The sequence below is a fragment of the Girardinichthys multiradiatus genome, chromosome 4 (genome assembly GCF_021462225.1).
Source record: "Girardinichthys multiradiatus isolate DD_20200921_A chromosome 4, DD_fGirMul_XY1, whole genome shotgun sequence".
In the NCBI taxonomy this organism is placed as follows: Eukaryota; Metazoa; Chordata; class Actinopteri; order Cyprinodontiformes; family Goodeidae; genus Girardinichthys; species Girardinichthys multiradiatus.
In genome coordinates, this window is record NC_061797.1 from 41,438,348 (window position 1) to 41,455,163 (window position 16,816).

The window sequence follows — 16,816 nt, forward strand, 5'->3', positions numbered from 1 at the left end:
TTTTTAAAGCGAGCAGCAGAAAGAAAATGATATAGACGTAATTGATGATGAGGAAAGCAGGGCAGCCTTGGAAGTAGTGGCGCATCCAGTGCACAGACCTTTTTTCACTTTTCTCTTTGTAATGGCTATGACTCAGGACTCAGGGTTTTACAAACCCGCATCAAGGATTATTTCTCTCCTTGAAAAATGGGTAAATGCTCTACCCTTTTGAACAGGTCTACTCATAGACCTGTTCAATAGGGACTTTCTGTGCCCTCTGATAACATGTAATTTTGCAAAAAAGAGAAACAAATTTTCATCCGGCAGAAACGTTTAAAAAGTTTGGATGTCAGGGATTAACAGTCATTGTCATGTTGATTACAGTGCCTTGCAAAACTACTCCTTGCATCTCCAGGTCTTTCAGGGTATGTCTCCACCACCTTTACATAGAGACTGAAGTTCATCCAATTATTTTTTGCAAAATAGCTTAAGCTCGGTCAGATTGGTTGGAGAGCGTCTGTGAAGTGTTGTTACATATTCTAAATTGTATATAAGTCGGAACTTTGAAAAGGCAGTTCTAACAAAATCCTTTTGCAGCTTTAATCATGTTTTTTTTTTTTTTGTAGGATTGCCCTGTATTTAGCTCCACCCATTTTTCAACTCTGACCAGCCTCCCTGTCCTTGCTAAAGCAAAGTATCCTCACACCATTATGCTGCTACCGCTATGTTTTACAATGGAGAAGTGCTCAGGGTAATGTGCAATGTTAGCTTTCTCCCACACATAGGAATTTGCATGTAGAGCAAAAAATTATATTTTGATCTCCTTTCGCCAGAGCGCCTTCTTCCTCCCATTTGTAAGTTTGCTGCTGTGCTATACTTTATTTTTGTATAATTGTTTTAACATTGCTCATTGTAAGTTAGAAATTCTGAGATCTTGTTCTATAATATAAACCTGCTTCCAAGTAAAGTGTTTTGTATAGTTCTAACTTGCATTGTTTTAACAAGAAATCTCTTTGCAGCAGAGTAAGGTTTTGCATTGTATGAACTAAAATAAAGTTGTACTCTATTTGTAAAAGCTCAAAAGTTTAAATTCTGTTTTTTGGGGGGGGTTATTTGTTGTTGTCTTCTTTGCTATAGTCACACACCTCCCTGACTGAGCCATTCTAGATTTGAAGTAATACGAGTAAAAATGCTGGTCTCTTATTTTCAACGCGCATTGAGGCAAACACAGTGTCTCCGTTTGCGGTGTGATGAAGGGAGAGAGCATCAGCAGCATGAATGCACTGATCCATGGCCCCCATTGCCGGTGCTTAGTGATACATAATACTGGTATTGCGCAATCTTCCTCCGTCCCACTTTTGGGGCAGCACACACTGAAGTCATTTGTTTGCACTTTTAAAGCTTAGACAGAAACAAATGTTTGAAAGCAAAGCATTTTGTCAACCAGTTTGGTCAAAATTCAAGCTGTCAAGGTTATCCTTTTAACACTGAAGAGAAGCACTTCAGAAAAATAGATTTAATAAGTTTCTACATTGCTTATCTTCTGAGTGCCTCTTCATCAATACTGGGGTGAAGCATTGTCAATCCTTGTTCTCAGAAACCAAAAATGTGGATCCATCAACAGACACCTTTATGTAAATGCAAGAATACAAGATGAGCACTACATGGGGATATTGTGAGGCAAAGGAAGAGCTTGGAGGAAGGTTAGAAAGGCACTGAAGTGAATGAGAGACAAAGAATGTTTTATTTATTAATATATTTGCTTTTTTTTCTAAAAATGTTTAATCGGCTTTTGGGCCACTGTAGCACCCAATTAGCATGCCGGTTACATGCAAACACAAAGAACTAATTGGTCTGTGAGGGAGTAAGCAGCGAATCCCTGAAAGGAGAGATAAGAATTCATTTGAAGATCTGTAGCTCCAATAGTGCCATGTTGGGAGGCTATTTGGCAAATGGTTGTAAATAACATCATGCAGCTGCATTTGCAAATATTATTATTTTACTTTCTTGCACTCTTTATTGCCAGATGGCATTGCAAACAAGAAAATAGAGCTGCAATAAAGTTTACGGGCTATCAAAGAAAAGCAGCTGGTCATCAGATTTTTTTTCTTTGATCAACAACTTGCATGTTTGCACAATTGTCTCGTAAAAAATAAGTGGTAATGATTTAATCAATTGATCTCTAAATGTGTATGCAAATACCCAACATATCAATAAGAACTTAATGAAATGCATTAAAAGATGCACTTATCTGACCTAAAATTCCCTGTAAGCAAACGAAGTACCAAACAATGTTTGAAAATGTAGGAAATAAAGGAAATGTGAATAACAATTATAAAGACCACCATCTGGTAAGGCCAAGCAATAATCTCGATTTCTATCATTTTGACTCAAAAAAAACTTGGCTTCTGAGGCCCAAATCTGGAGAACTGCAAAGATCCACAGCTAAGGTGGGAGAATCTGTTGACAGGCCAACTACTTTAATAGCCATGCAATTTAGTCAGATTGGAATAAAAACTTTGACCTTTTTGACTACATGCTAAATGCTATGTGTTAAACAACTAAAACTGCTCATCCCAGAGTTGAAACATGGTAGTAGCAGTAACACATGGTGTGTTGTGTGTTATGTAAGCATGCCTTTCTTGAGTAGGGACAGAGAAACTGGTCAAAGTTAATGGGAAGATGGGTGGAACTAAATACATGGCAATACTGGAAGAAAGCTAGGGGCCGAAAGAGATGTGACATTGGGGAAGAGGATTACGTTCTATTAGGACAATGACCCAAAACAGACAGTCAGAGCAACAATAACATAGTTTAGATCAAAGCATTTTCATGTACTAGAATACCCTATATGTACTGGATACACAACTGTTGCTCAGATTAAACACCCCCTTCATTATTATGTATGAAAAAAGACTCCACCGCAATGCTCTGCATTTCGGTGCTACATAACACAAAACACTTTTTCAATTTTGGGAAATAGTTGGTCCCACTACTAATGAAAAACGCTAAATATCTCAACTTTGTTTTTTCTTTTTTTTTTTTTTTGATTAGCCTGTGTTTCTAACCAGCAAAACACAGCAGAAAACATAAATACGATATTTATGTGTGCTTTAATGGATTATTGTACAGTATAAAATACTCTAATTGTAATAACTTCAGTCGCAATGTTATACAACAAGCAGCAATCGGTCTTAGTTGCTTTTAGCCCTCAATTTCATAGTCTCTATATAGGAATTCACTGGGTTATTAATTTGGCCACACTTTCTCCACTACTAGGTTTTAAGTTGCCGTTAATTGGACTTGAAAGAAAGCTGTCACACAAGTTATAATAGAAACCCTACAACAAGCTAGAACTTTGGAGGCCTAACCACATATGCATGTTTTTGAAATCATGATAAAACAAAATGTATACAGCAACCAAAACATAATAGAAACAACTGTTCAATGAAGAAATATTGAGGACCTATGTGCAACTGGTGTTGATGATGAAGCTAATGTCCAGTTTATTTGCTTTACTTAAAGGTTATCAAAGAAACAGTTTTGTCCTTGACCTATGGGTTTTAACTAAGAATTACTTGAAGAATTATCTCTGCACTGTACAATTAATGTTTGCAGCTTTGAGTTGCAGCTTGGATTTTCCAATTTTTGGATTTTCCAAATAATTTTGTAGTTTTGAGTTACAGAAATGAGACTCTCTTATTTTGGGTAAATAAATTATCAAACTGCAGTGGCTATTTATCTTGATTACTCCATAGGGTTTGCAGCGATCTAGCTAGAACAATAATTCAAGCCTTAAAGGTGAATATTCAGTGATTGTAATTTCTATTTCAACAGGCTATCGCTGGCTGTAATTTCTCCTACAAATAGAGAAAAGATGCAACAAAATTACTCTGACATAGCTTACTTTATAATACTGAAACATTTAGCTACACAACGATACTCCAACTGCAAATACAATTAACTTCTGGAAAAATATATATTTTTGGCAATGTTTGTGTTAGTTTTGAATCATCTGTCCTCTTGAGAGAGAGAGCCAAGCTTTTATTTAAATGCCACACGTCTTATTGAAACAAAATTTGCATTTGGTTGCCTGACAATCACACAGCCACAAGTGGACTACACAATCATGTCTGCAACACTGGGGGGACAAGTCACCAAAATGGCAGTATTATGCAACTGAGCAGCTCAAACCATTAGGCCATGACAGTGACAATGAGACTTGTCCAGAAGTGTCACCTCTCTCAGTCTTTGTCTTTCTCTGCCTTTCTTCAGCTCCCCCTACTTTCCTCTCCTCTCCTTCCCTTCCTCTGTCTCATTCTCTCCATGATTTCAGACTCACACCCTCACACATAGACACAACATCTTTATTAGTCGTCTGTATGCGGGCTGTGCTCAGCCAGAGATTGCAGGACTGACCCCTCGCTGTGAGCTGTACAGGGGAAATGTTTACTCAAACCCCACAGAACATGCCATTAACCTCTTTCCAGATAGAAGACAAACAAGAATGTCCCTCCATGAGTGCAATAAAGACAGGCACAGCAAGGACCATCATGGCAATCATCTCATTATGAATCTGCGGGAGGCAGTAAGGAGCCAGGAAGCCGTGTCTCCTGGGGATACTTTCTCTTCAGTGTACCAGTGTGCCTAACATTCAGTGAAGTGTCTACAATGCAGCAAAGTGAAAATAACTGATCTAGCCAACAGTTCTGAACATTATGAAGCTCCACAAATGTACCAACTACCTCTGCTTACATCTATAAACCAACCTATATGTATAACTACATCCTCTTTAACTACCTGTCTCATGTCTCACTCTGCCTCTCTGCTGCTCCACTCCTTGGAGATGCATAAGGGTGTCCTCAGGCTGTAACTAAAGCCCCAACCTGGGAAGTTGTCCTGGTGGTAAAAGGAAAGGAGAGGGGCAGAGGTTCCTGATGAGAAGTCCAAGCACAAGAGAATGTTCTCCTCCTTAGGGTACTTCAGACAGTAATTTAATCACACCCCGATAATTCCCCCCCATGTGAGAAATGAATCTCCTTCCAACACAATGAGGACCGATAGACAGCAGAGGCTCATGTTCATCCCAGATCGAGGACCCCCTCCTGGGTGGGCTTAAGAACCTACTACAGGGTATGTTTTACCTGTGTCATTTTAAGAAGCCATTACTTTAATTGAAAAAGTTACCTGTTGCCACAGGCAAGTGGATGAAAAAAAAGGAAAGAAAAACAAGGATAGGTAATAAAACAAAAACACCAGATGGCAATATGCATGGTAAAAATGATTGTTTATACTTACTGTTTGATTATATGTGATAATAAGAACGGGATTCCTCAAGGCAATTAGTCTCAGCAGCGGCCATATTGCGAGAGGACAGGGGAAGGGCAGCACAGGCTGTTATGAAGGAGCGCTTATCAAATATCTCTGGCGTGGTGATTAGTGTAATAAGACACTGCAAGGCCACTCACGGTATTTTAGTTTGACTGTGTGTGTGTCTGTAATAGTGTGTGAGAGGTAATCTGTGCTTGAATGTGCAAGAATCAGCGGCAGTGAAAACAAAAATGATTGAGTCTGTCCATCTGTTTTTATATCTGTGCGCCTGAGCTTGAATGTGAATCTAAATATCTACTGTGGACTTGTGAGCCATTTATGTGGCTGAGAGTGAAATGATCTCTAGGTGAATGTAGGCACTACAAGTAGTCTGTCAGTTTTAGCCCATGACAGAGGGCAGATTGGGGGTACTTACCCCTGGCAGCGTCTTCTGTTCATGGAGGGCGCTCTGGGCCTTCAGTGCTGACTCTCTGGCACAGTATGTTAGAAAGGCACATCCTGTAGAAGAATGGAAAGAGAGAAGTTTTATTTGATCAGAAAGAGGACAATATGTGTATTTTTCCTTCCGGAGCACATTTAAAGAAGAATGCAAAAAGCTGACATTCAAAAGATTATCAATATAATATTGACAGGATTTTATTATTTAGTACAAGGCATTGACCAGGTACCTTTATCAACTATACCAAAGAATTAAGATGTTCCAGTTTAAAAAGCACTTTCACCATTCCAGTTAAAGTCCTTTTAAAAGAATGTCAGAAAAAAACTTGGAGTCATCGGGTTTTTTTCCAGCTGTACGTAGCAGAGAGTAAGGTTTCAAAATAACAGAATAACAGAACATGGTTATGGTCCAGGTTCCAATCCCACAGATTGCCACTCTGGGTCCCTGAGCAAGACCCTTAGCCCCAGAATGCTCCCCGGGCGCCGCACAATGGCAGCCCACTGCTCCCTATAAGGGATGGGTTAAATGCAGAGGACAAATTTCGTTGTAATGTACGTGTGCAATGACCAATAAAGATGATTATGATTATTATTATTATTATTTAATTATGTATTTTTCTAAAGCTAAAATTAACAGCAGAACTGCCCCTGCTATAGTGGGACAGAGAGAAAGAGAAGCAACAGGGATGGAAAATTGTTATGAGACACTATGAACCAAAGATCAGTGAAGGGCTTTAGTAGAAGCTGTTTTCATGAGATATGTGATACTTACCCTGTCTCTACTGGCTGTGCAAACCTTGATCACAGTGCACCCAATTCAAGTTCCAGAAATGTTAACTTTGATCAAAGCACAGCACAGGCTTTTTTGAGCTACATGAAACACAGTGTTGTTCCTCCCCGACCTGTTGCTGTGAACTGCCAATCAGTTGGATGAGGAAAGGTTTCTACACCCATCCCTCGTTTACAAGATAAACAAATTTGGCTTCTTAGACATCTTTTTGGTCACACTTGCTATTTTTGTATTACATCATGAAGAGCATACAAGGAAAAAGTATAATATTCTGCTCAGGGACACTTAAAAACCGGAATCTGCTGAGCACTAGGTTGCTTAAAACGATCCTAAAGATGAACAGTTTCTTTAGACCTAAATATTAAAGTTCAATTGTAACAGTATACCTAATAAAACACCACAAGGTTATTAGTGTCCCTATTTGGCCAACCCATACAAAACTTTCTGGAGGTGACCCTGTAGATTCTATGAAAATGTGATATTTTTAGTCAATATTATCATGCTAGAAGAATCTCAATCCAGCCCATGCCTATTTAGGACCATCAAGCAGAGGTAGATATACCTGAAAAAAAAAGCATAGTACATATTTACCTAAATCCATTTCACTATTTACAAAAAAATGCACTGCAAATATTTAATTTTAATTTAGTTGATCCAGAACAAGCTCAGATTTTGAGAAGTGAAGTGAGCCATACAGCCCTTCACAGTTGCTTGAAAGGTTGAGCATATTTAAAACAGTGTAACCTGTCAAAAGGGGAAAGAGAGTTATAATTGCATTGATGCCATTCCTTTCCATACATGGCCAAAATACAAGCCCCACTGCAGTTTTACAAGCCACTGAAATTCATAAAACCCATCAAGAAGAATGTGGCTTTCTGAAGTTAATAGCTCACATCCTCAGAGAAAATAACATGCAGCTTATGAAATAAGATTTTTTTATTTTTTTATTGTAGCAACAGTTCAGATTAGATCTTGTTAATGCATGCATATATTCTGATAAATGTTAAAGTGCTTGTATCAATCTCATGTAAAAGAGACCAAGCAAAACTAACTGTAAAGTCTGACTTACAGCTATAAAACCCTGAAGTTTGTTTAATTTAAACCAAAGAAGTGATGAAAATGCTTAGTCAGGCCCGACTGGTAGAATTTTTTCTTTCCTATTTGTGAAAGAAATTACACCAACTGCTTTTTGACAAATGATTACTGTCACAGTTATTGAGCCACAAATCAGTATGCACGATGATGAGCTGAAACTGTACCCCCACACATCTCCAGGGGCTGCTCTTTGAAGTCAGAAAATTCAGGAGGCAGAATGTAAATACATAGTTTATGGCAAATATGTCTCTGACAAAAAAGTGACAGCATTCATTAAAGGTTGAGTTGTTGCTCTGTTACGTGCTTGGCAGAGCTGACAATGGGTGACCCTGTTCAGAAGAGGTTTTGCACTGTGCAGCATAATTTCCCATTACTATATGTCACACCTACTGCCAAGGATTCCCATGGGGACTACACACAAGCAAGCCCACACCATCACACATTCTGATGATACCCTGCATGCCTAGCAAGCATCATCCCCAAAACGCCAGCAACAGAGTCTGGCACCTGGCCAAGAGAGCTGCGTTTCACAACAACCTTCACCCACCTCCACTACTAGGCAGTTGCTCAAGAGAAAAAAACACCTAAATGACACTGACGAACCAGCACGGCACACAGCAGAGCAGAAAAGTTTGGGAGCCTGAGGAAACACTCCTCATCCCTTGTGTGACATTACAAAACTGTTGAGCATGAACTGAGAAAGTCCAGGGGACGAGTCCCAAAAGAGACTCATGGGAATTGTAGGCTAAAGGTGACACTCATCTCATTTTGCTTTTAAATAATTTTAAGATTTTCTTAGTAAACAACAAATGTTATTGGGTTATATTGCGCATAAGCCAATAACATTTATCTATTTTGTTAAACCATAATTTGCTGAGATATCAATAATGAGTTTTACCGTAATATACTGTAGCTTTGCTAATTGAGCACCCTAAATGTTGATTGATCACACATTGAATGGTTATTTGTCTGTATTGTGTAACATTGTAGTCTGCTGTGTTTCTTTTTTGTTAGATTTTTACTGTCATGGTTTTGCTCAAGAAAAATAAAACATTTTAAATTTGAGTCATTGAGTCTGTCAAAAGATAACAAATATGTGTTGGGTATAACTAACTCATTCATTCAGCCGCAAAAAAGAAAAGCTAAACCTCATGTAGATTTACAAAAAAGGGAGAGTTACAGTCATAACTACTGCAACATAATTCATTCATGATAACTAAATGAAAACAAAGTATATAACCTTAAACTCAGTTAAATATAAATACTGTTACTAAACTGATTCAGTTAAGCTTATCGATCTCTTTTTTCATAAAGTTATTTTAATTTGGTGTGTTAGTTAACGGGGCAGGTTGGATGTTGATTTTGACATTTATGGCTTACTGCTAATAAAAACCAAAATTATATATCTCAGTAATGATGTCATGTTATTAGCAACTATTCATATGAAAGATCAATTAGCAGTGATTGTTAGATACGAGCATACTACTGGAAAGTTGAGTGGCAGACGAAAGTGTGGGAGATGTGTGTACCGCAAGCTTGAATGACCTGAACCTCGTAGAAAATGTTTTGTCTAGAGGAAGAGTAAATATTCCAGATTTAACAAAGCAAATGAGCAGAACGATGCCATTAAACAATTTTAGGCTTCCGTAATACATCAGTAGTGCTACAGGCTAATCACCTCCATGCAGTTGTTTGTTACATTAAATCATGCAAAAGACCCCTGACCAAGAACTGAGTGCTTTTAATGCATAAACATAGGCCAAAATTTCTGTCCTAAAGAAATATTTCTTGGTCTAATCTGAAATTGTTATTAATTGTTATTATTAATTGTTATTATTTGAGAAAGATTTTTGGGTTTAATCAGCCGTAAGACGTTAACAGAAACATTAAAAGAAAGAAATGCCTGAAAATAAATGCCTAAAATATATCACTCTCTGTGTATTGAATGTACAAAATCAATATTTTTCCCTTTTTGAATTACGTTGCTGAAGAAAATTGCATTTTTTTATTTGTTAAGATGTACCTGTATATATTATAATTTTGTTACAACTAAATGGTATCAGCATGACTTTTTCAGATTTCGATTTTTTCATAAACCAAATAAAATCAGAGATAATGAAATTCCATCACAGTGAAACGCATTACATTCCTTTTAGAAAGATGCCTTTTTTCTTCACAGTCTTTGTGACTTGTTGAGCTGGTGACCAACTGTATGCTTTCCTCTTCTTCCTCGTTGTACTGGAATCACTCCAGGACTTTAGAAAATGTTTTTTTATTTATCTGAGTGATGGTTCAGGGGACATCTGAGGTCTAAAGGAGTCAGTCACTTTGAAAGCCAGATGTTAAATAGATGAGAAGCATGGAGAAGATGATTACTAAAACAATGATTTTTGAGTGAAGATAGCTGGAAGCAGGTTAGCCTGTCAATTTAAAATTAGAAGATGACTAACTGGCTCAGGATCATATTTGTAAATTCAAATGTTTAAATACTAGTGTACCTATGCATTAATAAAATACAGAAACTAAAACCAAAATCATATCATAGTCTTCAAGTAATAAAACAAAGACTGGTGCTCCACATTGCTCTTCTTTAAGTTGACACCATCAAAAACGTTTGAACCATGCTTTGCAAAACTCAAATTAGGCAAACATTGACCAAAGATCATATAAATAAGTTTGCTGAATGAATTGGGGAAAAGAAATACAAGAAGGGGATTTCATAGATGAGGTTCTGAAATTAAGGCTAAAGTCTAGTGATGGTTCGGCAGACGGGCTTCTAACTTCATGTGATGAGCAGGTTAAGTGGGGTGAAAATAATACTTTGGTAATCAAATACAATTTACCACACTATAATTTAAGCAAGGGACAAAAGTTCAACCAATTGTATGTAGGGGAATTGGGAAAGTAAACCCTGTGAACTGATTCAAAGGAAAAGCAAGAGAGGTGAAATTAGTCTCTGCACTTGCAAGACACATTTTGGGTAATCACTTTAAAAACGATCTTTGCCTGTAATGCCTTTTTTTCAACTATTTGTCTTGAAATAGAAATTAGCTTGTATTAACAACTGCATGAGTCCTGGAATTAAAACTGAATTTATGTATTCATTTATTTTAACCTTCATGTACTAATTTAAATAACTTCTTGACAAATTTGGTAACAATTTCAATTCACCAACAGGGACTTTCTACATAATACATAACTTAGTTTTTATCAATGTCTGATCAAATATGTTGCACAAGGTGGAAGAAGAACAGAAATTAATATAAAGAAATGGCATACAAAATGATAAAGAATAAACAAGTGGATGTTGTGGAATGTCACAGGCAAACAGACTAAAATTTCCGAGTTCGTCCAGCACTACCCGCATCTGACTTGGCCTCACTATAACCAGCCAAGCACCTCTCCATCTCTCCGTTGTTCCCTCTATCGACTTTTGAAGCAGCCTGTTCACAGTCGTTATTTGTCTGCTTCTCTCCCAGCCTCCTTTCTAATGATCAAAGAGGTCATCTGTAGATTTAAGCTGCACCTGTCACTCAGCTTACGCGGTCTGTCAGTCATTTACCAGCACTTCGTCTGTTGTAGATAATGCCCCCTTCAAGCATCGTGCTGTAACTCAGCTGTATTTATTGAATTAGAGTTTATTCCTAAAATTCAAAGCAAACCACAAGAGCTGAAGACACACTTTAAAATATTTGTTTCCAAATCATATTTCTGCTGTGGTTTAATTTTGTAAATTTGTTCCCCAAAATGCCTGCTTTCCAGCAGTTTAACTGGGTATTTTTAGTCAATTACACTGCATAGACCAACCAAGGAGAGGAGAATGGATGAGGATATTTAAGAACTCTTTGTATCTCTTACTCCTGGCTGTGTGGCACAGCTCTCACCCCCCCCCCACCTCTCAGCATCAGAGAGGGATTGATAGATAATGCTACTCAAGCAAAAGATTTGCCCCCTACTAACATTCAGCATGTCGGAACAATGCATGCACTCTGGCAGTGACACTAAGTATTATGATAATGTATGGCTCAGCAAAATGATAGATGTTAAACAGCTCGACCTGGCTGCACCACGCACTGATGAGCACCATGCACGCCGATAGTGCCAAGTCATCCCACGCACTGCATAAGGCTCCCCAAAGGCACGCAAACTATCAAATAAACTTAAGAGGGAACAGTGTAGCAACTGCAGCAGAAGAGGATGATCTTTTAAATAAATCTGTTAGGCATATCTGCTTAGATGTCCAGGATAAAATCTTGAATTCCCCATAGATTCTCATGAGTCCTCGGAGATTCCCTACAGAGCCAGAGTAAGAATTTGCACAGCACAGAACATCTGTTCAGATTGTTGCTTGTACAAGCCACATGTATTAGTTATAAGGAAACATGGAATATTCCAATCTGTCCTTAAATCCAAAATTATGGTGCAGTTTCGTGTCACAGGACACAGGCTGTGAACAAGAGTAGAGCCACAAATCACTTATTGGGTACGGTTTACTAACTGACACCTGAAGTCATACCCATCACTCACTTGAAATGAAGTCAAAGCTTTCTTAACCACACATTGCAATTTCAAGGTAGGTTTCTAAATACAGAAAGCAAAATCACTATGAAGTTTAGAATTTTAGATGTCACAAAAATAAATCACTTACCCAATTTAGTACTCTATTGCTCTGACTTTAGCATATTATGTCAATATCTACTACAATAGACACCATAACACTGAAGTTACAACTTTCACTAATTCATATGGGAAAATTTAAGACTATTTCAGAGGATTCTGTGTAGTTAGATCTGACATATGTCTAATCTTTTAAACATGCAGTACAGTGGTTTAAGTGGGGAGGTTTCAATGATAATCTGCAAAGAGTTTATTTTCTGCAAGTCAATTGCAATTTAATGCAAAACAGAAGCTTTAAAATAAGCATGTATGTGTACCTAAATACAAATTATTACTGGACAGCATAAAAGGTAGAAATGAAAAAAAAATAAATAAATCTACTGAAAATAATTGAAACAATTCATTATAGCTGTGTTTGTTTTTAAGACATATCGTTTGTTTGGTCTTTGTCGTTGATGATGTTTTATTTTGATTTATTTCTATTCTACATATATTTATGTATATATTCAATTCAATTTCAGTTATATATTTATATATATATGTGAGTGTGTGTGTGTTCCTGTCTTGGCATCACAGTGAGAACCATTTTCCCGATTTCACCATCAAATTGAGGACCGTTTGTACCAAAGTGAGGACATTTTGCTGGTCCTCACGACCTATTTTGCCAACGGTTAGGTTTAGGACTAAGATGTGAATTGAGTTTAGGTTAAGGTTAGGGTTAGGTAAGCACTGGTAATGGTTAGGTTTAGGGTTATTGTCAGGGTTAGGGCATAGAAAGGGTTGAAAATGACTGAAAATCAATGGAAGTCAATGGGAGTCAACACATGGTCCTCACTACATATACCAAAACAAGAGTGTGTGTGTGTGTGTGTGTGTGTGTGTGTGTGTGTGTGTGTGTGTGTGTGTGTGTGTGTGTGTGTGTGTGTGTGTATGGAGCCATTCTAAAACAAAATTAGACTTTTTATTTACTGTATAGATAAAAAATAGGATGTTATGTTATGTTATGTTATGTTATGTTATGTTATGTTATGTTATGTTATGTTATGTTATGTTTAGGCACATTTCTGGTGGCTGAATAAACACAATAGAACCCAGGGGAGCTCATAATGCTGGTTAAGCCATAATCCAAATGGGAGAAAACAAAAGAAGTGCGGGGTGCTATGCTTTGTGTCTAAAGCATGAATTATTTGCAACTCTTTCAGGGTTCCATTTTACATTGTCCAAAGTTGATAAAATGTTCCAATGGTCTGAACCTTCTCTATGTATTTAATTTCTTTCTTTCTTTCTTTCTTTCTTTCTTTCTTTCTTTCTTTCTTTCTTTCTTTCTTTCTTTCTTTCGATTAATTAAGAATCAAGCTTAAAAGTTAAGAACCACTGTGCTTCTCTCCTGATTTATCATACATTGAAAGATCAGGAGGCATGTATATGGTTTAGATGAATGGCCACTAACAAAAACTCATTCATATAATGCATGGGTGACATCTTATAAAAAGTATCTGTCTATGTTCCCCAAGTAACTTTTAATGTCACGCAGGATGGAGCAGACATATCGTATACATCAGAGTGGCCTTGGTGGAGGATGATTTGAACATGCACACAGTCTGGCTTTGGAACCGGATTACCCTTCCTGTAGTGACTATCCTCAGGAGTGTTGACATTCAGGGATGGTTGAGGATGAGCGCAAATAATATGAACATCAGGAAGATTGTTTTAATCGATCATCAAGGGTGTCAGAGAGGAACAGTGGAATGAAGAGGAGCAAGTCAAGCAGCAGCAGCTGATGGCTGGAGGAACAGGTGGTGCATGGATGTCTTCAGGGATGCACACACAGAGCAGCAGGGCTTAGCCCCAAGCTCATTCCCTCCATAAGGCATTTAAATAGTGTTAAGCAATGTGATCATAACCTGTATCCACTGCCTTACATCATACATACATTTACAAGCTTGTGAAATAACATTGACAAGAGTGATCTGATCATTTATTTTTCATTATACATTTTTCGATGTATTTAGATCTTTGAAGTGGTCATTTAACTGTGTGCGTAAGTGTGTGACAGAGATAAGAGTTTTATCTAGCAGGACATAGTTAAATATTAAAGTGGATGGCTCTTTTAAATTATTGTTCTTATTGTTCTTAGCAATAAAATATAAACTAGTTTTATTAAACAATTTTATTATTATTATTATTGTTATGTTTTCAAAACGAATGCTTTTAGTTTGCGGAGCTAAATAAAAATGTACGAGAAATTTGAGTGATTCAAGATGTATGAACAGACATTTGCTCAAGCGAACTTTAGCACTTTCTTGTTTTTTTTTTATAGTGTTTAGGTTTTTTATTACGACTACCACGTTTTTTTTATCCAAACACCCGACCCGCTACCATTTATTTTTATCACCAGCATATCATTAGATCATTGATCGATCCCTGTCCTGTCTGACTAATTACTGAGCGAGCACAGAGCCCGATAGTTTTGGAAAATAAAGGGGTTGGTTTAAAGGGTGGGGGGATTGGAACAGAGCAAGCCAGAAGATGATGCACGCTGGATCTCAACCTCCACTATAATCCCGCTTTGTACTTCCTGACTGCAAAGCCGCCCACGCAGCACCATTACAACACAGCTGCCACGTAAATAGTATTTTCACACAGTTAATGACATCCGAAAAGTAAGGCAGCCTATCAGCAAACTAAAAGGTCAGAGCTGCATGCCAGCACCAGCTTTATCCCAGAGGCTGATTGTCTGATAGTGGTTTGCATTTTCCGCTCCCGTGAAGGCATTTATTTATCTGTGAGAATCGGCTCTAAATGCACCTTTTTTCTTAAGTTATAAAGAAATGCAGCTACAAAATAGAAGCATCCCGTAGACTTGCCCGTCCACTGTCCCGCCCCCTTCACTGGCCTCACCAGGAGGTGCAGCACATGAGAGTCAATGTAAACACACACAAAGGCGTTTTCAGCTGTAGTATTCACGTGGACTCGCTTGACGCCGTAAAAATTAACTCTCCACGTGCCGTCCGCGGAGAGCGGAGAGTATACATATATATATATATATATATATATATATATATATATATATATATATATATATATATATATAAACACACACTTTCCCAGTCCTCTGCCCCACTGCTCAGCCGGAGCTATTTTTAATTTGTTTCTCCGCTGTATATCGTCTCTGTACTCTTTCTGTCTCTTATGTGTGCTATATCTCTCCACAGAATCACAAAAGTAAGGAGAGCAAGGCAACCAACCTTTATGCATTCCCGTAAACCTGTCTTTCAGTACAGTGAGTTCATATATCTTTCCGAATTCCTCAAACAGGGGTTTCAGGTCTTTTTCCTCCAGGTTTCTGGGTATCTGACCGATGAAAAGCTTGATGGCGTCGTGGTCCTTCATTGGAATGGTGTTCTGGCCGATGGTAAGCCCGTTCATCCTGCCGGCGCTGTTCGTGGTGCTGAATCCATTCTCTTGCTGCACTCCGTTTGCAGTGACTGTAGCCATCTTTCCTCAATGGGCCGACGGGCTACACTCTCTCTCTCTCTCTCTCTCTCTCTCTCTATCTCTCTCTGTTTGTGTGTGTCTCTCTCTCTTTCTCAGTGTAGTCAACTGCACAGTGTCATTGTGCACACCCCCTCCCCTCCCTTATATCTTCCTCGCTTCCCACTCCTCCTCCGGTTCGTCTCGCTTCTTCTCCTCTTTTTTTACAGCCTATGAGCTGCCTTGGAGTTAGTCGTATTTATTTGATCTTGTGCTTTAAACGAATTTCTATTTTCGCCTCGTCCCAACCCCTTTCTCTCCCAACCAACACACGCTCACAGAGTGCTACTTTGTCCCGTAACATCAGTTCATAGTTTTATGGACAGACCACGCCCCCTCGTTGATTCACATCATGGCTCAGACGAATGGAAGCGGAGGATGCATGTGCATGGCTCCCAAAAGGCAGCGTTGGAATGTAAACATTTGTACAAAGTAAAATCCTTCAGATATTTTGAGTGCATTGCAAAAGCAGCTCACCTTTTGTGAAAGTTTTCCACATTTTGTGATGTCATTACCACACATATCGGTGTATTTACATTTCTATGTAGGAGACCAACATAAAGTGGCTCAAAGGAAGGAAGGAAGGTAGGAAGGAAGGATAATATTGCTTGCATTTGTCACAGCCTCATTCACTCATTCACATTAACAAGTAATTGCATATATTTGCCTTCAGAAGTCATGTAATTAGAAGACAAAGCTTGTGTGATTTATATTCACACTATAAATAGAGCTGTCAATCGAAGGCCACATAGAAATGTTAGGTGACAATAGAAATAAACAGCTTTATCAAGGCCCAAATCAGATAGGTCAGGTTAGAGTTGCAGGTTACAGTTGTAGACAAGTTTAAAGAAGGGTTAGTTTATAAAACAATATCCCAAGCATTGAACATCTCACAGAGTACTTTATATCCTGACCACACCATCCCAATGTTAATACATGATGACAGGATCACACATAAAACTTATGGAAATAAGAACAAAAGTTTTGGTGCCACACTAAAATGGTGCATTGTCCTATAGGTAAATGTTAATG

General features: G+C 38.0%; 1 protein-coding gene across 4 annotated transcripts in view; it reads right to left on the reverse strand.

The window, feature by feature from the left end:
* celf6 (CUGBP Elav-like family member 6) overlaps positions 1–15,975 on the reverse strand; it is a 195,040-nt gene extending 179,065 nt beyond the window's left edge. For 3 of the 4 annotated variants that reach the window (XM_047362348.1, XM_047362346.1, XM_047362347.1), the window contains exons 1-2: positions 15,499–15,975; positions 5,726–5,808 (exon numbers count right to left, since the gene is read on the reverse strand). In XM_047362348.1, the coding sequence (XP_047218304.1) occupies positions 5,726–5,808; positions 15,499–15,748 (333 nt within the window). In that variant the 5' untranslated portion in view covers positions 15,749–15,975. The remainder of the gene's footprint in view (positions 1–5,725; positions 5,809–15,498) is intronic. The other variant, XM_047362345.1, reaches the window with a different exon arrangement.
* Between the last annotated feature and the right edge of the window lie 841 nt (positions 15,976–16,816).